This window comes from Corylus avellana, chromosome 4 (assembly GCF_965113065.1).
Source record: "Corylus avellana chromosome 4, dhCorAvel1.hap1.2, whole genome shotgun sequence".
Classification (NCBI taxonomy): Eukaryota; Viridiplantae; Streptophyta; class Magnoliopsida; order Fagales; family Betulaceae; genus Corylus; species Corylus avellana.
This window is the reverse complement of record NC_142493.1, coordinates 17,617,175-17,641,185: the sequence shown is the minus strand read 5'-3', so window position 1 is coordinate 17,641,185 and position 24,011 is coordinate 17,617,175. Positions and strand designations below refer to the sequence as shown.

At 35.7% G+C, this 24,011-nt stretch overlaps 1 protein-coding gene across 1 annotated transcript; it reads left to right on the top strand.

Moving 5' to 3' along the window:
• Positions 1-8,467: 8,467 nt before the first annotated feature.
• Positions 8,468-14,821, top strand: LOC132179318 (putative RNA-dependent RNA polymerase 1). The gene is made up of 4 exons (XM_059592020.2): positions 8,468-8,704; positions 11,315-13,164; positions 13,402-13,552; positions 13,796-14,821. The coding sequence occupies exons 1-4, from the start codon at positions 8,474-8,476 to the stop codon at positions 14,612-14,614; spliced, it is 3,051 nt and encodes a 1,016-aa protein (XP_059448003.2). The 5' UTR covers positions 8,468-8,473; the 3' UTR covers positions 14,615-14,821.
• Positions 14,822-24,011: the final 9,190 nt, after the last annotated feature.

Here is a 24,011-nt window from a genome sequence, read left to right as displayed (position 1 = left end):
AAAAGCAGTGAATGAGCTGACTAGCGAGATAAAGCAGTCAATCAAATCTTAAGAGGAAAGAGTAAACTCACATACCCACTCCATTGCCAAGCTAGAAGCTCAAGTCGGACAACTTGCCAATACCCTCAACAGGAGGGAAGAAGGAAAGCTTCCAAGTCAGCCAGTGACCAACCCTAGGGGACTATACATGGTAGAAGAAAGCACATCTCTTCTGGAGCAAGTTCAAGCCGTCACCACATTGCGAAGCGGAAGACTGGTTGACAATCATGTGGAAGAAAAGAAGGATGAGCAAATTGAGGCCCCACAAAATCTGCATCAGGACAAGGGTAAACAAGTAAGCATTGAGGCATCTTCATCATCTGCCCCCACTCTTGAGGTACCATATGAGCCTAAGGTCCCATTCCCAGAGCGGCTTAAGGCACCCTCCCACTTTGGGAAACAAGGAGAGAAGATACAAGATATGATGGAAACCTTCAAGCAGGTTCAAATCAACATCCCACTCCTTAAGGCCATCAAGCAAATTCCAGCCTATGCAAAATTTCTCAAGGACTTGTGCACTCAAAAGAGGAAAAATCATAAGCACATTCCTAAGAAGATCATTCTCACTGAGCAAGTAAGCTCTCTGATTCAGCATAACACTCCTCCAAAGTTCAAAGACCCTGGAGCGCCTACAATTTCATGCGTCATCGGAAACACTGAGATTGAGAGAGCTCTCCTCGACTTAGGAGCTAGTGTTAATTTGCTTCCATACTCGGTATATCAGAAACTGGGCCTAGGGGAATTGAAACCGACAAGTACTGTCTTGCAATTAGCTGACCGCTCAATCAAGAAACCCCGCGGGATTGTGGAAGATGTCATTATCAAGGTGGACAAGTTCTACTATCTAGTTGACTTTATAGTTCTGGATACAGAACCGGTCCCAAATCCAGAGAAACAAATTCCTGTCATCCTTGGGCGTCCTTTCCTTGCCACAGCCAATGCATGCATCAATTGCCGGACCGGAGTAATGAAGATCTCTTTTGGGAATATGAAGATCAGATTGAACATCTTCAATGCCTTCTAGAATGCGCCTGATCAGAATGCATATTTCTTCTTGGATGACATTGGAGAAACTATTGAAGACCCACCTCCTGATCCTCCATCTGGAGCCCCATCATGGAGAAACCCACTGGAGCCTATGCCTCTCACTTCAAGTATTCCACCACCTAATGACAACCCCACAGGGGACATATTTCATCCAAAGGTTGCTGAAGTGGATTTCATTGGGGTAGAAATTTTTTTGGCAAATTCCCTAGCTACCCCAGTTTTTGAGAACTCCCATAGAGACAAGAGGTTGATCATGGAACCAGTTCGGGACAAACACCCTGAACATCGTCATGGGGAGCATCAAGACCTATTAGCTGGGAGAAGCAGTTTCGGGATGTTAAGAAGAATCATCTTCCTTGTGGAGTGCTACATGATCATAAAGAAGAAGGGATGGAAGAGCTTGATTGGACTTCTGAAAGATCGAGGTAAGATCCTTCGGGACTCGGACTTACATTGAGAAATACCTCATAGGATCAAGCGCAGGCCCTGTGCGCTTGACTCTTCACTCCACCAGGGCATATGATCTCCATCCAGGTTTATTTTATCCATTGTTGCTTCATTCTTTGTTTATCTTTTTACAACAATCTGTGCACTTGATTGGTATTTGGTTGGAGTATCACTTTATTTTTAGGACATGTGTTTTTGCATTCAAGTTTGAGGGTATGATATGCCCACATCTGCTCATTCAGGTATTTTTGTACTCTTGATCTTATTCTTTAATTCTATACATACATTGAGGACAATGTATGATTCAAGTTGGGGGGTATGGAAAAACAAAACACAGTCCATTATTATTGTTATGTCATTCTTAAGCATATGGTTGAGCTTTGATTTTGGTTTGAAATTCATTGGTAGGCTTTAAGTTGTGAACACATGATCATATGACTTAGGGATTTTGAGTCTTATTACTTCCTTTTGGCAACATGAGATGCTTCTTGTTTCAATTTAAATCTATCTTGAGCACACTAGCACATGTCTGTGAGGTATGAATTTTGAGACTAATTATGCTTGTTTTCAATATCTTGAATTATGTTGGGTGATATATTGGGTGAATAACTTTGGCATGCTATTAAAAAAAAAAAAAAAAAAAATCAAGTTTGAATTTTTCGCTGAGTAACCGGACCTTTTGCCTCATTAAGCAGTGAGTGTTCGCGTCAAAAAGTGAAATTTTTGGGTTGATTAATAAAATGGCTAGCTTAGCTTCGTAGCCTTTTTGACTCGAGTTAGTAAGTCCTTAGGAGTGTCTTTACACCTAGGGCCCTAAAGCCATTTGGTTTGGGAGACATTGGCCTAACACTCGATACATGGGTCAACTAGAAAGCTTAAGGGAGCTAAACATTGCAAAGCCTACAAAAAAAAAAAAAAAAAAAAAATGTATTCCCTGGTTGTTTCATTTGATATGAAGTCCAATAAATTCTGAGATGTTGATTCATTCATAATGGAATTATTTTGAAGCCTCATGATTATGTGTTAGTTCACTTTGCACAAATTGAAATTTGTGTATCTCAATCTGCCATTGGTAAGTGATTTGACTTGTAACTCCTTGAAATTTTGAAGATGGAGTTTATAATTTTAAGCTTGCTAATGAATGAGAACCATTATTTTTTGTGATGCTTCATCCTTTTGAATGACATAATGACATCAATGTTTGTGGGTAACATTCCTGGAAAACCCTCACGAGACTTCACTCGTCCACTAGGGAATTCCTAGGGGTTTAAAAGGCTTGTTGCATACGCTAAATGCAATTGTATATCCCACGAAAGACGGATTTATCTTTTTGTTTTTCAGTTTATTTTCTGTTTTGTATTGCTAAGAGACTAGCAATATGTAAGTTTGGGGGTGTGATAAGCGCCGAATGTTGCACATTCAAGCCCCTTAATTTGCATATGTTAATTCCTTAGCGTTGTTATTTGTTTGATTTTGTGTTGTTTTTGTGTTTTCAGGTTATAAATAAAGATGCAATTAATTTCATTGATTTTGGGCTTAAAAGCACACTTTGAGATGATTAAGCTTAGCCAATCATAACAGATGACCTATATGTTGTGGTTAAATTTAATCAAATAAAGGAAGGGATTAATTCGAAATTTCTCAAATTAGAGTCAAAATCGGATTGGATTCAAATTTGGATTCTGCATACATCTCGGTAGTTTGGCCATAACTTTCAGCTCAAATATCCGATTGAGATGATTCAAGCGGCACTGGAAAGATAACTCAAATTTATACAAATCATTGTGAAATAGCATTTTCCTAATTCGGAGCTCCACAATGCCAAAATCTTCCCGCAAGATAGGAACGCAATTCTGGGCGAATCCTATTCCGATTTGGACTTAGGTTTTCTTTATCCTAATTGGACTTGGACTTAAATCTCCGAAATTTCTAGGATTACTAGGGCTTCTAGGACTCTCCTAAGCCCTATAAATAGGCCTCTAAGCATTGAGAAAAGAGACACACCGCTTCCTAGAGCTAGAAATCAGAAAATTGTCTTTGGAGCTGAGAAGATTATGAGCGGCTAAACCCCTTTGTGGGGTGTTGATGTAACCCTATCCAAGCACAATGGTTTGATTGTATTTAACTTCTAGATTTTCAATTTATGCATGTGGATTGTATAACTATGAAGATTGCTACAATTGATTTATGTTCTTCATATTAAATGCAATTGTTCTTAAATTCCAAAATCATTATTTGTGAAATTCTTCTCTTGTCTTAGAAAGTATTTTACTTCTATTGATCTCAAATCATTCTTGTTTTCTATGATTATGAGAATGATGGTTATACAATGGGTTTAATTGACATATGATCAATAGGATTTGATAAGCCATGCCTAGGGAAGACGGATTGTACTACACTCTAGTTTAGTGTAATTTAGGTAGACAATCCGTGCCAACCGAAGATAGGTTATACTTATTCATTGATTATATGTATCCTGTTAAAGAATTTGATAATTTATACCTAGGAAAGACGGGTCGTACCGCATCTTAATGGTTAGGTGGACGACCCGTGCCAACCGAAGATAGATTATGCTTATTCTTTAATAAGGTAGTTTCTTGTTTATTTATAACATGCATGGAATGAATTTCTGGGATTAATTATGATTAGCTATGGTTGTGCGGATAGAGGTGAAGTCAATACCCTACACTCTCTCTTATTTTAAATCTCTTTTATTTTCATGCACTTTAAGTTTTAAAGAAAATCAAATCAATTCTCTTTTTAATTAAGTTAATCTTGATCTTTCAAATTTGATAATAAAACCCCTGCAGTCCTTGAGGTTCGACACCCTCAATATAACCCTATCCTACAGGATTCGTACTATTGCGAGTGGTTATTTTTATTATTGATATTTTTGGACACAAAAATACCACATCAGTAATCAATTGTGAAGAAGTCTATCGGGAGGGTCCAGTAAATGAGAATCACTTGAAGAAGATTGTGAGGTAGGAGATGAGCTGGAGGCTTGGTGATCTTACAGGACCAAGGCAAAGGGTTGTAAGTGTCCCTATGTCTGTTATCTCTTCAATATTTTCTTATAGTGATTTCCTGGGTTTAGTTGCCCAGGAGAGGTTTTACTTTTAGAACGGTTTCTAAAAGGTTTTTTCTTCGTTACAAAAATATATGTGTCTGCATGATTTACTACTTTACATATTTTGGTGATTGATTGCTCATTGCTTCGTATTTTTAATTCCGTATATTTTGTGATAAACACCTATTTCACCGCCTCCACCTCCCCCCTCTAGGTGTGTTTCGAGTCTGTTATCTTACTTTCAATCACTCTCCTCTTCTACAAACCAAGTAAAGTTACCATTCTCAAAAGATGCTCAAGATCCATATGATCTTGGAGAAGATTAAGTTATGAAATTCAGGCAGAGAAGTTACTATTCATAGTTGTAATACCCTGACAAAACACCTGTTTTAAAAGGTTTAAGATTTCTTACTTAACTTGTTAATGTTTCTTTAAAACAAAGCCTTAAAACAAGCCCTTTTTTAAATAAACCAAACCCAAACCCTTGAGACTTTTTAGAAGCAAAAAGCTCAAAACCACCCTCACTAGCCGAACACTCTCCTCGGGACCACATGAGCATTCGCTCTTGGCCTAGGTGCAAGCGCTCGCCGAGGGACCACACAAGCACTTGCATGAACAATGTATTACCCATTGGACAAAACCCAATCATACGCCTAAACCTTTTTATCCATTGTGTGAACAGTACCGAACGCTCGCTCAACAGTATGCGAGCGCTCGCTGCCAACTCTAAAAAGTAATTTTAGCCCATTCTCCACTTTTCAGACCTAAAGCACGCCTCCAACCTCTATATAAACCATGCTATTCGGCCCTTAGCCACCTTCAACCTTAGAAAGCCTAACTCTAATGTGAGGAGAGGCTTGGAGAAAGAAATGAGAGAGTTTGGAGTCGTTGCTATATATCTTCTATGGTGATTTCTTGGCCCTTCCCTTATGCCTTTTTAATTGTTCTGACTGCTTTCCAAGTGTTACAAGTTTTAAAGATGCTTTGACAAGCTCTTGTACCCATTTTCTTACAAAACAAAGAAATGTTTTCAAAAAGTTTTTAACACCTCTTTGATTCTTTGTGTTGTGTTTTCCTTATGATACATGTATCTATTTTGAGCCTAGGAAGAGAAGTACCAACCCATAGCTGTAGATAGGAGCCTAAAACACATTTTGAGAGTTTTTTGCTGAGCGTTAACTCTCTGGCCAAACGCTCGCCCTAGGGAGCGAGAGCTCGCCCAGAGAGCAGGCCACACGCCCTTTAGTCCCAAATGTGTGGTTCGAAGGTTTTAGTAGCCCCTTTTCGTTAGATGAAACCTTGTAGAGTTCTCTAGTACTGCATATAACGATGAGTCATGTTTCGTTATAGCAAAGATTCATGATGTCGGAAGACTCGAGCTAGCACACGAGGTAAGTAAACACTTACGAACACGTTCCTTAAAAACGTGCAATATATCAGCTGACTGAGCATGTGTATAATATGAGCATGTTTATATTTTTGTATAACTCGGTAACTGCTTTAACAACTATTTGATAAGATGCATTGTATAACATGGTACACATATACGTGCGGAATAATGACCATGAGCTTACTATATAAACTTGATTCTATGGTCAATTATATGTGTTATATGGACCTTGGATCCAATGATTATTCGTGACTGGTGCAGCCAGTAACCCTACTAAGATGGATCGATTTACTTGATTTAACATAGGTCTCAAAATTTGTATTGACATGGACTTTGATCTTACGTTCTATCAGTTATTTATTTGAATGAGAAAATGGGCTTACGTCCTATAAATTATTTCTTTTCTACAAATATCTTATTCATACATAATAGACAATTTGTATTGACAGTGACTTTGATCTATTTGTTAGAGATTTCCGTGGAAGTTCTACACAATAGACAAATTGCATTTTTGGGGATTCACTATGGACTACTGATCGGGCCTATTCATGGCCATATTGATTTCTTGAGTTGATGGTGGCTCTTTTCAATCTCCAGGTAACAATAATGGTCAATTTTCATCTGGAAGGGCTAATCCTTTATAGGAACGAAGGATTAAGAGAGCGTGGAAACATAAACTATATATGGAGGTGGCAGAGGGGGCTACGATCATGGTGCCTTTAGGCGAGGGGGACAATCTCCACAACATATTTTTATTTTGCAATTTGTTTATGATGTTTACGTTAGTTTTTCAAAGATTTTTGATGTTTAATTTGTTTATCACTAATGAATTATTGTGACCAATGTTTACTTTGTTCATTGGGAAGATATGTTAAGTGAATGATACTTAATTAGTTTTTGAGGATCTTAATTTCCATACAAAAATTCTAGTGTTTAATGACATTTGAATTAGTGACATTTTTAGAAAATGTCACTAAATTACAACTTTTTAATTCTTCAAACGTCACTATTCCTAAAATAGTGACGTTTTAATAGTATTACTGTTCACACATCACTATTCACATGCGAATAGTGATGTGTGAACAGCAAAATGTACCAAAATTTGAAATTTTTTAAAAAATAAATAAATCAAGTGGCTACTGGTTCCAAACCCGCAGCCACAGGTGAGGAAGGGGTGGCTTGCGAGCCACCCCAGAGGTGCCCGGCGCCACCTCCGACCACCTCTAGGGTGGCTTGGGGGCCACCCATTCCTCTAATTTTTTTTTTTTTAATTTAAATTTTATTTGAAAAAATTTAAATATTTATTATAAAAATTATATATATATATATATATATATATATATATATATATATATATATATTATTTTGGTAAAAATTATTTTTTTAATAATTTTTTAAAGGATTGTGACGTTTGAACAGTGCAAAACGACACCTTTTAGAAGGTGACGTGCCGTTTGCTGAAAATTGCACCAAATAGTGCCGTTTTCACTGTTCAAAAGGCACTATATATCTCCTTTCTAGTCTTTGCACTTTTTGTCATTTTGAAAAAGTCAGTATTTGAACTTCACAAACCATATACTGACTTTTTTTCGGCAAAAAAGTCATTATATATATATATGATCAGTCGCAAAACCCTTAAATTTTTGTAGTGTTTGTTTATCAGGATTTGTGAATGATATTTAATTTATTTATTAGAATTTTGGTAATTTTGAAATTATTTTATAAGTTTTAAAAAAAATTTAAAATTTTGGTTACATGGAATTCGTATAACCAAATTTTTTAAGATTACGTCGATAAACTATTGGTGTATGGGCAAAGCACTGGGAAATATAATTTTCTAGCGCATTCGTGCTTTTTGCACCAGCAAAGTTGCAATTTTGCTAGCAAGAGCAAGATTGAGCAAGACTGGCCCATGTGATTGGTAAAGTGAAGTAGCCTTGGCCAAGCACAATCCAAACATTCTGTTCATCCCCTTGGTGCCCAAGTTTGTTAGTCAACACTTTTTCACTTTTTCCCGATCGTTGCCTTGGTCAAGAAGTGGTCATCTCAATTTCATCACTCTTTTGAGTTTAAACCTTGCCAAGCAAGGAGGAATATATCCCCATCATGGATTCATGGGGAGCAAAAGGTACGATCCCTCTCTTCTGTTTAGTTTCTTGTCAGTGTGGGGGAGCTCTATGACGTTAATTATATTATGATTGGTCCACATCATCAGAACTCTGTGACCTTTGCTCGTCAACGACATGAGAGACCGAGACTTGAAGGAATATAGTAAAAGAAATTCAGATTTAGGAAACGGGAATGACAAGTAACAACGTTGTGATTCTCTCAACTTATTTCCTAAGTTTAAGGGCTGCAGCATGCTCGTCTATAGACAACATATATGAGCACTTGCTTCTTCCACAGCAGTAGTGCTTTCCTTTCAGCTTTCAATCATTTTTTTCTTCCAAAGACAAGGTTGTCCTTACTTCTTACATAGCATGGATATCAAAGCGTTACACTTTGGATATCTGATTTCAAAAGAAACATTTTCTGTGCTCTGGAAACCGGAAGAAGGTGTTTCTGTTGGGTTTGATTTGAGAAAGAGAAAGTGGTTCTTCTTTCTTTCTGATCTCTCTGAAGAATACAAGCTTGAAATCTCCTCCGACAGCATTTTGCAGATTAAGCTACATCAACCACATGGCCAAGCTTCAAAGTTTCTTCTCATTCAGGTTTGTTGCTTACTTTCTAATAACATTACTTGTAACTTCCTCGGTGTATGTTAACTTCGATTAAATTTAATTTTTTTCTATCAACTTAAACATTTAAGATAATTGGTAATTTAACATGGTATTAGAATCAAAGGTCCTAAGATTATGAAACATTAAACTTAGAGTCTTATAATGTTAGTCCATCAATTTAGCCTCTCATTTAAATTTAATATTCTACGTGTTGGTATCACTTATTAAAAATGAGTTTGAACCCACTCATGAGAGGGAGTGTTAAACTAATGATTAAGTGATTAAATTTACTTCTTCCTGTTTACTTAAGCTTTTATGATAACTGATAATTTAATAGTTTTCTTAACAGTTTATTCATGATTATCTCTTTTTTTTCTCATAATTGATTTTTAATCAAATTTAAACCATTAAAAAAATTACATATGCCATAGTGAATACTACTTTAGTACATGTTTAGATGCAACCCCATAGAGTATGAGTCCAGATATTGACCAATTCCCTACCTAGAATTTTTAATTTTGGAGAAATATACTTTAACTTCTTAATTATTACCCATTTTATAATTATACCTCAAAACTTAAAAAAATGACATCGAAAGGCCCGTATATTACCATTACATGTCAAAATAGATATTTTTATATTTTTCTTTCTAAAATACCCTTAAAGTTATTAATAAATAAATTAAGAATATATAAAAGTAATCATTTGAAAAAAAAAAAAAACATTAATGGGGCTAATATGAAAATGGCCACCCTTTAAGTGTTTAAATGATTATTTTTTTAAAAAAAATTTAATGATATTTTGAGTGAAAAAAATACAAAAGCATCTAATTGAACATGGAGTGATAATATGGTGGCCTAAAAAGTGTTACTTTTATTCTTACATTTCTAAGTACATATTCTTTAAGGTGCAGTGAAAATTATCATTAAATTTTAAATATATTATTATAAATTTTAAATTAACTAACACATCAAAAAAAAAAAATTGTATATTTGGAAACCAAATAATAAAAATACGTGCAACATTTCATTTCCTCTTCTCTCCTAATAATAAGCCTCCTAGCTGGAAAGTGGAAACCTATACCCTAACTTTTATGGGTAAAATATAATCTTTTTAGGGAAGAATATAAAAAACTCTTCAAACTAATATTCGTTTGTGATAGAGTCTTATAATGTTCAAAAGGTACTAAAGTGGCATATCAAACTATTAAAATGCATAAAAAAAAACCACTTATTTTTTATATTTCTATAATATCCCTATTATTTTAACAAATAAAATAATAAAATAATTCAAAAAAAAAAACCAAACAATTTTTTTTTTTTTTTTTTTTGAAAAAAAAGCAAATGGGCGAATAAATACAAAAAAAAAAATTGAAATAAATAAATAATTACTCATTGTAGTTGGCCTAAATTACAAATTACATCATGTCATATGAAAGTAAAATCAAAGTACTTGAGATAAAAAGAAAAAAAAAAAAAAACAATTTAATTCTTGGAATCAAATTCTGTTAAAAATTTGTTTTTATTCATCCATTGTTTTTTTTTTTTTTTTTTTTTTTTACAATTATTTTGTTATTTTATTTGTTAAAAGAATAAGGGTATTATAAGAATAAAAAAATAAGTAGTCTATTGTATACATTTTGATAGTTTGATGAGCTATTTTAATACCTTTTAAAATTGTGAGACTCTAAGACTATTAATTTAGGGAAGTTTTTTTTTTTTTATAATTTTTCATGTTTTTTTTGTTGATCTAAAGTATTTCTCTTTTTTTAACCATCACCCTTTTAAACCCACTGGAAAGCGAAACAATAAAAAAAATTAGACAAAAAAGCCCATTCATTTCACACCACACTCCCACAACGGAAAATATCAGAGAGGAAACCTCTGAACACTCTGGCTGTCTGTATTGAATATTGAAACAGGTAAGCTTCTCTGCAGATTTTTCGCTTTTTTGTTTTTTGTTTTTTGTTTTTTTTTGTGTGTTGCAAGATGGGTCAGCTTCTCTGCAGAATTTCGCTTCTTTTTTTTTTTGGGGGGGGGGGGGGGGGGTGGGTTACAGGATGATTGAATTTGGTTTTTCATGGAATATCTATTTTGTGAGTGTTGGTGTTGGTAGACATGTTCATGTAGAGTGAATCTATTAGCGTTGAAGTAGCTGCATAACAGATCTTGAAGGGGAATTTATCATTCAAAGAATCTGGAATATTTTAAAAAACCACTGAGATTATTGGCATGCATAGCATTTTTTTAATGCCCTGAAATGGAACCATTTTTTTTTTTTTTTTTCAGAAATCGGCAATTTAATGTCATTGTAATCCCCAATATTACCTTAACTATCTGGTTTTTTTTTTTTTTTTTTTTATATCGAAAAAATTACACTTAACTTCTTCAAGTTGATATTCATTTCTATAGCTTGTTGGTTTACCAATTTCATTAGATACTTGAATAAATTTCTGTTTTTCGCAATATCACATCTCTACTTGTTCATGATCTCATGTCCACTTTGTGCAATTTCAGTTTCTTGAAATAATGTTTTTCATTGCTCTGTGACAGTGAAGTTTTTTTATCAATTTTTCTTAACAAAATCTTTTTCAATTTCCAGTTGCTTGGTGCTCCTAAGATTCATAAGAAAGATGTCTCTTGTGCTCGTGGAGGTTACCAGTGGTTCCGGGAAGTTGATTTCACTCCCTTGTGTGGCATTGGCCAATCTTCTGCTCTATGTTTGGAGCTTCCACTTGAGTGTCAGCTTCCAAAATTTCTGCTTTATGAAGAGAATGAAGGCCAATTTGTTCTGCAGGAAGGGTCTAATTTCTCCTGCAATTCAGGTCTTGTCCCCATTGTGAATCCACCCCCGGGCTTCAACTTGCCATATAAAATCTTGTTCAAGATCAACTCCTTAGTTCAGAATGGGTGTCTTCCTGGGCCAGCAATTGATATCAATTTTTGTCGGTTGGTCGATCCTACAAGAATAAAACTTGAGTATATAGAAAGTGCCTTGGACAAACTGTATCATTTAAAAGACTGCTGCTATGAGCCTGTAAGGTGGCTTAGTGAGCAGTATAAAAGATACGCCACGGATGGGCGACTTCCAACACCTCCTGCAATATCTTTAGATGACGGGTTGGTATATGTACACAGGGTTCAAATAACTCCTTCTAAAGTATATTTCCGTGGTCCAGAGGTGAGTCTCTCCAATCGCATCTTGCGCAATTATCCTGAAGATATTGATAATTTTCTTCGCGTTTCTTTTGTCGATGAGGACTTGGATAAACTGCACTCGACAGTTTTATCTCCTCGAGCATCTTCTGCGAATGAGGACGACAAGCGCACTAGCATTTATGAGAGGATACTGTCCACTCTAAGAAACGGCATAGTTATTGGTGATAAGAAGTTTGAGTTTCTTGCCTTTTCAAACAGTCAATTACGCGAAAATTCTCTTTGGATGTTTGCTTCAAGAACTGGTCTTACTGCAGCAGACATCAGAGAGTGGATGGGTGATTTTCTTGAAATAAGGAATGTCGCAAAATATGCTGCCAGACTTGGTCAATCGTTTAGCTCCTCCAGGAAAACTATGCACGTTGGTAGGCACGAAATTGAGATGATTCCTGATGTAGAAGCTAAAAGATCTGGAATCACATATTGTTTCTTCTCTGATGGCATAGGGAAGATATCTGCAGAATTGGCTCGCGAAGTGGCTTCAAAATGTGGCTGCAGAAATTCTGTTCCATCTGCATTTCAGATTCGATACGGTGGGTTTAAAGGTGTTGTTGCTGTTGATCCAACATCATCGATTAAGCTGTCACTGAGAAAGAGCATGTGCAAGTACAATTCACAGAATACTACCCTGGATGTTTTGACATGGAGCAAGTATCAACCTTGTTTTCTTAATCACCAAATTATCACTCTTTTATCTTACCTCGGGGTTAAGGATAAAGTTTTCATAAAGAAGCAAAGGGAGACAATAGATCAACTGAATGCTATATTAACAGATTCGTTGATCGCACGGGAGGCACTGGAGTTTATGTTCCCAGGAGAGATACCAACCATGCTAAAGGAAATGCTAGCTGCTGGTTACAAGCCAAATGAAGAACCATTTCTTTTTATGATGCTACAAGTATTACGTGCATCTACATTGATGGACTTGCGGTACAAATCAAGGATATATATTCCAAATGGAAGATCTATGATGGGATGTCTTGATGAAACCGGGACATTGGAGTATGGTCAAATATTTGTGCAGATTTCTCGTTTTAGTAAGCAGCTCGGTAGCAATTCCTCGCTCAAGTTCAGTCCCAGCAGTTCAGACCCAAATAATTATATTTTTGAGGGCAACGTAGTTGTTGCTAAAAACCCTTGTCTCTATCCAGGAGATGTGCGTGTTCTAAGGGCTGTTAATGTGCCAGCTTTGCAGCACATGGTTGATTGTGTTGTTTTTCCGCAAAAAGGACCGAGGTAAGACTGATATCCCATAATAGATACTTCTAAAATCCTATTAATATGTGCACACACACCCTCGAAGGCATAAACATACACCGACAAATTGTGTTTACACATAATTGTAGAGCAGCATAAAATTCAGCATTTATGCATACTTGACCCCCTTGCAGACATACGCTTATTGGAAAGTTGCATACAACATTCTCTAGTTATACATTGTTGACTAACTTAGTCTAATAATTGCATTGTCAGACCTCACCCAAATGAATGTTCGGGGAGTGATTTGGATGGAGATACATACTTTGTCTGTTGGGACCCTGCTCTTATTCCTTCTCAACAAATTAAACCAATGGATTACAGCCCAGCACCAACTGTGCTAGTTGATCATGATGTTACAATAGAGGTACTACTCAATCGCATTTTTGATTTGTCAAGCATCAATATCATGAGTCCTAATATGTAAGGCATTCATAAGAAACTTTTTAATGTGTTGGACCCTTGAAATGTGCTTTTGCTCCCATTAAATTTTTAATTAATAGTATTTTTTCTTTCTAAGATTATCATTTCTCTTCCATATGTATCCATCCTGTTTGCATCAATTCCTTCTATACCATTCATGCTAAAGCGTGTTAGTTCTGTGCTACAGGAAGTTCAAGACTATTTCCCCAAGTACATGGTCAATGACAATTTAGGAATCATTGATAATGCCCACAAGGTCTTTGCAGATATGGAGCCTCGTAAGGCAATGAGTGGTAAATGCATTAAGCTTGCAAAGCTACACTCAATTGCTGTTGACTTCCCAAAGAGTGGTGTGGTAGTCGAAGTACCATTTAATCTGCGCCCCAAAATATATCCAGATTTCATGGAAAAGCCTGATAAACGCACCTATGAATCACAATCTGTGATCGGAAAGCTTTTTCGAGAAGTGATAGACATTGCATCTTGCACTAGCCCTATAAATCCCTTCACCCGAGAAGTAGCAGAGCAATGTTATGATTCCGACATGGAAGTAGATGGCTTTGAGGACTACATCAGTGATGCTTTCGATTACAAAAATGAATATGATTCCAAGTTGGGAAATTTAATGGACTATTATGGGATCGAAGCAGAAGCTGAAATACTCAATGGCAACATCTTAAAAATGTCAAAATGTTTCAGTAAGAGGAGGGATATGGAAGCAATTAATTATGCGGTGAAGTCCTTGAGAAAGGAAGCTAGGACCTGGTTCAACAAGGGTTTTAGTGACTCAGATTCTGACTCTGATGTTGTATATGCAAAAGCTTCAGCCTGGTATCATGTTACCTATCATTATAGGTATTGGGGTCCCTACAATGAGGGAATGCACCGAGCTCATTTCCTTAGTTTTCCATGGTGCATTGGAGACAAGCTGATCCAGATCAAGAGGAAGGCTTCACGTATGTCATTTCTGGAGCATCATTTCAGCCATGGATTGAATTTGGATTGAGAAGTTTAGCATTGCATTTCAAAAACGCTATAGTCTCAGTAAACTGAGTATGTGATCATGAAAACAGTTAGATGTGGCTTTCATTTTACATTTGCTTACTATCATTAGTATATGTTTGACCTAGATATATATGCTCCAGCTGATGTTTGGGGCCAGAATACGTTGTAATTTCTGTTTTATAATAGATGCGTGGTTTGTATTCTTCAACATAGAGCTCTATCTATTATCTTCTGCTTGCTAAAATCTGGTTCCTGAATTTTTGTCAGCATGCCATTTAGATGCTTTTGTAACAGTTGATCTCTTTGGATTCTTAGTTTTATTTTTAGGGATAAAATGTTGTTGACACTCTTTAGTATGTTTCAGACTGATTGTTTTGTAATTAATTCCTCTCTTTTATCTCTTTTGCACTAGTCAAAAATAATTTGTCTGTGAATTTTAGTACAGCATATATAGAAGTTATCATTTTTCACATAGGTTGCATAATTTTCACTCTCAAAATTCTTTTTGAGCTCTTGCGGCTACGCAATTTTGTCTCCTTTTTCAATTAAAAAATTTATTAATTTAAATTAATTTTTAATTAAATTATTATTTTTTTTTTTGGAATTCCTCTGCACGGCAGCTCCCTCACGCGAGGGAGCTGCCATGCAGAGAAATGTGTTTCTCTCAGATCTGCACCATGGCCACTCCCTCTCTTCTTTTCTCAATTTTCTCTCTCTCTCTTCTTTTCTCATTTGATATGTTTCATCTCTTTCTCAATTTGGGATTTTTTTTTTTTAAAAAAAAATGTTTGAAGTCACCATATTTGGCAATCTTGCAAGGAGCGGCTCAATCAGCCACTCCTTCCTTTTCCTTTTTAGATTTTAATTTTTTTAATTTAGGGTGACACATCATTTGTGAATCAACTTTTGAAAAATAAATTTGAGATGTGAAACATTCTCTTAATAAAATAAATAATTATTATTTTGATATGATGTAGCAAAAATGCTAACGTAGATTTACGAATGTCACTTTATTGGACGAAAAATACACAATGACTCATTTCATATCTGCGACAAAGCTAAGCAGTGAGAGTCAATTGTTTAAACCTCATGGGGTGGGTGATCACAAAAAACACGTTTATTAAAAAAATTATTATACATTTACCCTTTTCTTTTTGACGTCTGATCCACTTCATTTGCATTGGAATTTCTTCCAATCATATATCAAAGAAAAAGAATATTGATGTCACCTTGATGGATCTGATCCTAAACCCTACTGATATTACCAATTTTTCTTAGTGGGAAAGTAAATGACGCTCGTAATGTTTTCAGAGTAGATAATAGATGGGGTATGATCCTAAACCTACTGATGCGTGGTTTTTAAGAAAGTGAAGTTAAACATTTTTAATGTTTTGAGTACAACAAAAGAAAGAGAGGTTTTATCAAGACAAGAAGGTTCACAACACACTATTTTGGTTGAGTTTTTACTTACGATGCAGTAGACTCATAGTTCCACCTTTAAAAATATTGTTTTATAGGAAGTGAGCACAATGATACAAAGGACAAGCATCCGGAGTAATCGTCAGTAGACTCATAGGCTTTGTTTGGTAATGAGGATGGGGGTTGGCCCAAACACTGTTTATCACCATTTCCCAAAAAAATCAACATCAAAACATTCTAACTTTTTTACTTTTAATATCAAATCATTCACTTTTTATTATTATTCAAATAAAAAAATCACTACAAAATAAAACTTTTTCACTTTTCCATACCACTTTTTTATTTTTTTTATACCAAACATTCTTATTTTTTTTCACATCAATCTACATCAACTACAGTGTTTAGGCCATCTCATTTGCCAAACACCCCATAGTTCCACCTTTAAAATATTGTTTTATAGAAAGTGAGCACATTGATGCAAATGACAAGTATCCGAAGTAATTGTCAGGTGAGAGTTTCGAGGGTATTTTGAATTATAAAAAAAGAAGCATTTATAGCTGTTTTTCCATTGAGTTTAGTGTCAAGGCATAGTTAGTAATGCCAGAAGGTATTTATAAATACATAAATGTCACGGGGCATTACAAGATGGTATGAAAATAAATCGACTTTGAGTCGAATGAGAAGACGAGAAAATTCCCAGATGCCACCACCGAACCTTTGGAGGCAGTGGCGAGCTGAGGTTATTCCTTTAGGGAATTCATCAATCATCTGCCCTACTTTCGAAGGGAACTTGTAATGTAATATCCAAAATAGTTAACTTTCTTGTTTGGATAAAATATAAGGTTCATTTTAACGATATTACCACATCATCAGCCGTATTAGTAGGTTACACAGCATGCCATGTCACACCAAACATGCCACATCAGGTGCTAGTGTTGGGTCCCAATCGGGTGTTGCTGGAATCTATCGATTTGAGAATGAGATGCTCAAACTCAAAAAATAGTTTGTAGTTTTCAAAAATAGAAACTATTTTCCAAAAATTAAAAAAGAATTTTTGGTCAAATGAAAATTTTTTTCCGTTGACTATTAAAACATGTGTTGTATTCTAATTGGTTACTCTTTTGAGAATAGTTCATGACGTGGCGCAGCTGCTAGCCAAAATTACCACTTATTTACTAATTGCCATGGCCAATGCTCGAGGACCTGAGCTGCAAGCTATTGAGCGAGGTTGTTCGCCTAAAGACTTCTGCAACCACCATTTCCCTTCCTTTGATGGTACCAGAGGGTACTTAACCGTGGAGAATTGGCTGGATTATATTGAATAACTACTAGAAGCCACCAGGTGCACTGAGGATCAAAAAGCATCACAAAAGATCGAATTCCAAACAAATCTTGTTGTATAAATACAGCAACACTGTTTGAATGCAAAATTCAATTAATATCATAAAATGTTAACAACATGTTTTGGGTCTCTGAACAATTTTTGAGTCGCTGGAACAAACCCGAACAGCAACACTAGAAAAACAGAAAAAACACAGCTTTCTTTAAACTACTATCTTCACCATGTTTTCTATAACCGGGGGTTTAATACCACTTGTTGAGAATATGAGTGAAAAAAATATGATTGTGGAGCAGAAAATAAAAATTCTCAATCCATGATTGAACTTTATGAAGAAAGTGTGAAGAAAAATGCTATTTTAAATAAAGAATAAGAACACCTACTTGGTATTTTAGCCACTCCTTGGCAATTGAGCAAAATCTTCTTGCTCCTCCAATGAGAATATTCGCGTGTAGCCTCAGAGATCTCAAAACCTTCAAGTCTTTTCACCAAGGACTAAGAATAACAAAAAGTGTGGGTTCTTATCTTGCTCTTGAAAACTTTTTTAACTTATTCTTGAAAATACTTAAGAATATACAATTCTTAGTAAATACTAAAGAACTGGACTGATGGTCTTTTTTGAGATAGCTACATGCTTCTATTTATATTGTAAAAACACAAGGATCGTCTTCTACTCTTAAAAACAACAAACACAATTAATTAATAAAGCAATACATATTAAATATTAAACATTGGAAAATAAAGCAACACACCCATAACACAGAAACTTGGTTACAGAGTGGAAACTGTTTTCAACGAATCAAAAAATTAAACTACTCTAGGGCAGTTAAACTCGAGAAATCACTATATGAAGAACCATATTGCAGACAGTAAAAAATATTCACAAACTCTTGCACGTTTCTAAACTCTATAAGATAATTAGCTCTCAGCTTGCCTCCTAGTTGATTATCTTCATGTAGTGAATCTCTTTACCGACCCTCTCGTATACTTCTTTGCGACTGAAGATTGAAAGGTTGTAGATGGTGGAACAATTAACACGTCAAGAGAGGGATATCACAAAGCTTTCTCAATGTTCTCTCTTGGAATCAACAATTGAGAAAAAATTTTAGAAAGTTTGAAAAAATTCAAAAAGTCTAAAATGAATAGTAACAAAAGAGATAATTTATAGCAAAAGATTTTACAATCATCTCGTCTTAACGAGATTCAAGTCACAATAAGATAGAAATAACGTCTCAATGTTCTCTAAGAATTTAACGTCTTAACGGGAAATGAATCGGGTTATAATCGTAATGCTTCCAAATCTAGCTTTGACTAGTCTGGTAGAGTTACTGACAATTACCCCAATATAACTAACTAGTAGCTAACTAGGAAACCGTCACTCTAAGCATAATCAGAGTTAATGCATAAGAATGTGAAATAAATATGAGAAATTTGATAACCATAAAGGAAGGAAGCATATATTATCCTCAAAATATAGAAATAGAGCAACTAGTGGAAATAATAATCTGATCAAACCTAGTAACAACATGTAGATCTCTGTCTTAAGCAATTCTGTAGTGGCAACCTCGCCACTCCCCTCTTTCTAGAAAGAGGTTTCCTACAAGATGTAATAATTGCATAAGTCTAGCGACTTAGTAAGTAAACCTTACAGTTGGGTACCACAAGTTAGTTATCATTGAGCAGAAATAAATGTGCAATTGATAAAGATTTCAAAGAGGTATTGTTTCTGTTAATACAGCATGAAAATATCATTTGATAGAAAGAAATGGGTGTACTTCTAGCGGCAATCACCTAAATGTTTTAAGGCAGAAAAGTAATGCTTTAATACGACATAATTATCATATATGGTTTACTCGAGATGTTACCCATTCTCAACATAGTTGATGTTGTTCCGAAAGACCTGTAATACAATACTGGTGCCCCGGCTATTGTACACTACCGTCCATAATACTATCAGCACGATTGAGTCCAACCTCGGGTGGCCTATAGTACTAATAATGTACATCCTGTAGTGACTCGACAATTAAGGCTGTGCTAGTCTCGAAATAACCATCGGATCCAAGGCTCTTATATCACATCTACACACACACGTTTGACCAGAGAATCAAGTTTTATATAATCAGCCCATGGCCATTATACCGCGTATACCAATGTACCATGTCATACGATGCATCTTATTAACCAGTTATTAAGGCAGTTACCAAGTTAAACAAAAATATAGGCATGCTCATATCATATGTGTGCTCGGTCAGTTGACATATCAAATGTTTTTAAGGAAAACAGTCATAAGTGTTTACTCACCTCGTGCGCTCGATGGAGTCTTCCGACATCACAAATCCATGTTATAATGAAATACGACACATCATTATATGCTGTACTAGAGAATTCTCGAAGTGACACATTAAGTTCTAACTAACAAAAGCGGCCATTGAAATCCTAAGTTCACACATATAGGTTACTAGGAGTGCGTTCTGCTCTCTGGGTGAATGCATGGCCTTGTGATCAAACGTTTAGCCAAAGAGTAAAAACTCTCGACCAGGAGCCCAAATATGGCTTGATGCTTCTAAGGTGTGGAACGTCTCATCTTTGGCTCCTAATGAACACATGTAACGTATCAAAACATGCTAATATGCAAACTCAAAGAAATCAAAGGCGAGTGTAGAGCTCTTTAAAAACATTCTAGGTCTTTGTAAGAAAATATGTATATAAACTTGTCCAGGCATCTTTGAAATTCGTAATATTTAAGAAAACAACAAGAACACCATGAAGGCAATGAGAATGGACAAGAAAATGCCTTGATAATTGCAAAGTCTACCAATGCCTCCTCCTTCTACTTCAAAGTCATTCCTCACTCTAGGGTTAGGATTTTCTGGTGTAAGGAGCGGCTAAGGTACGAAGAGAGGTGTTTATATAGGGGCTTGGGGCGTACTTTTCTTTGAAAAGGTGGAGAATGGGTTAAAATTTCTTTTCAGAGTTGTGAGTGAACGTTCGGATACTATTACACAATGGATCAATGGGTTCAGGCTTACGTTTGGGTATTATTCAATGGCTTAAAGACTGGTCAACGAACGCTCGTAGTGGTCCCCTTAGCAAATGTTCGTGCTTAGGTTAAGGGCAAACATTTGGGTGGTCCTCCTAGCGAACGTTCAGTCAGAGAGTGAAATTCATGGTTTTGTTTGGAAAACCTCGAGGGGTTAGGGTTTCTCATAAGGGGTTTAGGTTTTTAGTTTATAAAACCTTGTTTTATGAAAATGTTTGTCGTGTTTGAGTAAATCGTTTATCTTTTTTAAAACCAATGATTTGTCGGGGTATTACAATGACGTAAGGAGTAAAATCTTCACATTCTCGCTATAACGGTGGTCATCCAACGAGGAGCTCAGAAACATCCTATCACGTTTGCATTTTGACGTTCATCCAATGTGAAAGGCCAAGAGCAACTCTTGATATCCCGTCACATTCGCATTTTGACGCACATCTAATGGGGAAGGCCGAGAGAAACTCTGTAAGTCCCATTACTTGCCCGTTCTGACGCCCAACTAATAGGAAATGTTTTTTGCACAAATTTGCTTGCAATCTCACATCAAGCTTTTAATAAAAAAAAACAACTCAAGTACAACTAGGAACTTTTGTATTGAATAAGGCCAAAACATAACCTAACATATAGGCTTAGCAGGAGAGATATGAGATTGCAATTTGCAATGTGGGACTCCTATTCAACTACATAGTGGACGACTAGGGTTGGAAAACCCTAGCCTCCACTACTTAAAAACACGACCAAGACTATGGATTGAATTCCCAGCCTAGCTGCAGCCTGTGGTGGTCTTGGGCATGGGTTTTATCCTAAGCCTAGTCTCCCATTCTTGCACCTCAAGCATTGTTTCTCTCTGGTCCATATTTTAATAATTAAAAAAATAAGTAGTCCAATAAATAAAAAGTTTAAACTGGTTAATTTACATTACCTTGGTGAGGGACCCAAAGGAAAAAAATAAAAACTAATTTCAAGTAGGCTTGATTATCACAAATCCCTATTTAATTACAATTGATTCAACTAAACAATTGTAATTGCACTCTAGTTTATATTTTTTATTAAATCAATTAATCCCTTAAACTTTCTTAATATTGACTTTTAATTCTTACATAAAATCTTTCACAATAGAATTAAACCGAATGAGATTGCACTTTAATTTTCTACCTCTTTATACTTGAGTAACTGATTTTATTTATTATATACTTGTCAAAATGTTTTCACCATGTACCTTAGTATTTTGGTATTCCTTACCAAAATTCCATGGCTAGGGACTGAGAATAATTGAATCTATAAAATTTATCTTAAGGGAAAATTTCTTATCCTTTAAATATAGAACTTGGATTCCTTCCTGAGAAATGACATTCTCACAATGATACATATGACCACCTAACGCATTGACAATTTTGGCAGTAGTAAAGGTCTCACTCATAAAATGCATCAAAGTGATATCCACTTGACATATGATTTCCTAATCCTCTCAGAATTTAGAATCAATATCATAATAAGTCTCAAGAAATACAATCATTCATATTAACAATATTTTTAAGGAGAATAAAAAATTAAAAAAAAAAAAAAAAAAAAACTGTCATGGTCTGTTCAGTGCATTACGTTTACATATCAACCCGAAGTTTTCAACTTCGCTTGATCAAGATATATCATCATGATTGATGTGTAACAGTCTTCACAAATGAAATGCCCAATTCCATTATCAACTGCAAGCAAGAAAAGATTTAAGACTACAAGGTTTGTGGCCTAAGACCTTGTATAATAACATCGTTACTCACATCATATACCACATGCAATCTAATCTGAGGACCATTCATATGTTCAATATAAATAACATAATGAGCATGCAAAATGATCATAAGCCATATGCTCAAATAAATAGATTAGTGACTAATAACTTTATTCACAATAAACTTGAATGTCATTTTTAGATAAAATGTTGGGATTTATGGCATAATCCCTAACACACGTTTTCCCAACCTTTATGCTGGGCGTCCACGTCAAACTATCATGACCTACCAAAAATTATATGGCACACATCCATTTTAACCATGTCACACAATATTGAGTCTAAGTAGACCTTATCAATCGAGAAGGTTACTCGGTACATATCAGACACTTGAGTCTCGATATCTCACTTGATCCACCCAATCTTGGGATGGGTGTTTCTCGGTCTTTAGGCCCAACTTCATGACCATCGCCTTAAAGATGATATTCTCCCTATTGCCACTACAAATTATGATATCACACACCCTTCAGCTGACCATGCAGTGAGTACAAAGATGTTATGTTTCTGTTGGTGCTCTTCTTGCCTTCATGTCAGGAGTCAACGTTGAATGATTAAGGAACGAGAGAGGACTAACCCTTCATTGGCCTCCACTACATCTTCCTCCTCGTAATAGAACGAATCACCACCAACGACTTCATTAATTCCATCCGCTTCCTTCTCCTCTAACTCAACTTCAATAAGGTGTGTTGTCTAGCTCCAAGGAAATTGATGAGACCTATATCCTCGCTATCCACACTTTGTGCATACACATTGTTGGGAGGTTACTATTATTGGCTCCTCAAAATTTGTGTAATGGAATAAATCGAATTTCCATGCCAAGAATCCTTTATGAAGAACATGTGAAGAATGATATAGAGTTCTCTACATCCCTAAGATCTATCATGTTCTTAAAGAAGAACTTCTTCTTTGTGTTCTTGAAAAAAAAAAGAAAAGAAATTATTGTTCGTGTTCTTGAACAAGAAAGAACATGTTCTTGGAGAAGCAAAAAGATTCTTGCCCAAAGCCATGAGTGGTCGTTGATATCCAAGTAAGTGTTCTTTCTTACAATTTAATTTTAAATAGCAACTGCTATTCACTACCATGCATGTGCCAATCAATGGAGAAGGAGAAATATGATAGACAAGATTACAGATGCAGGGGCTGTTTGTAAGACAAGGAGGAGGAGATCCAACAAGCCTTCATAAATATTTTAGCAGGATTTTCTCTTCAGAACCAATGGGAGATATAAGCCATAGCCTCCAAGGAGTAGAAGGCTGAATTACTCAAGCAATGAACAATCACCTCACTTAGACATTCACTACTGACGAAATTCGGGAAGTTGTTTTCCAAATGTCCCCCTTGAAGGCCCCAGGGCTGGATGGGTATTTAGCTGTATTCTTCCAAGAGAATTGGCCTATTGTGGGAGATGAGGTTTGCCAAGCGATCTTTACTACTTTTAATTCTGTAATTCTTAATACAGATTTGAATTTCACTTATATATCGCTTATATCAAAGAAAACAATTGCTGCTTGTGTTTCTGATTATAAACCTATAAGCCTTTGTAATGTTCTATACAAAATTATTTCCAAAGTGCTTGCAAATAGGTTGAAAGTTCTTTTGCCAAAAATTATTTCCCCGAATCAAAGCACATTCATACCAGGGAGATTAATTACAGACGACATTTTGGCTGCGTACAAATCCCTCCAAACAATGCACGCACACACGTACAAAAAGAAGGGATACATGGCTGTTAAGCTAGATATGAGCAAAGCCTATGACAGGGTGGAGTGGAATTTTTTGGAGGCGGTTATGTACAAGATGGGGTTTGCAAGGGACTG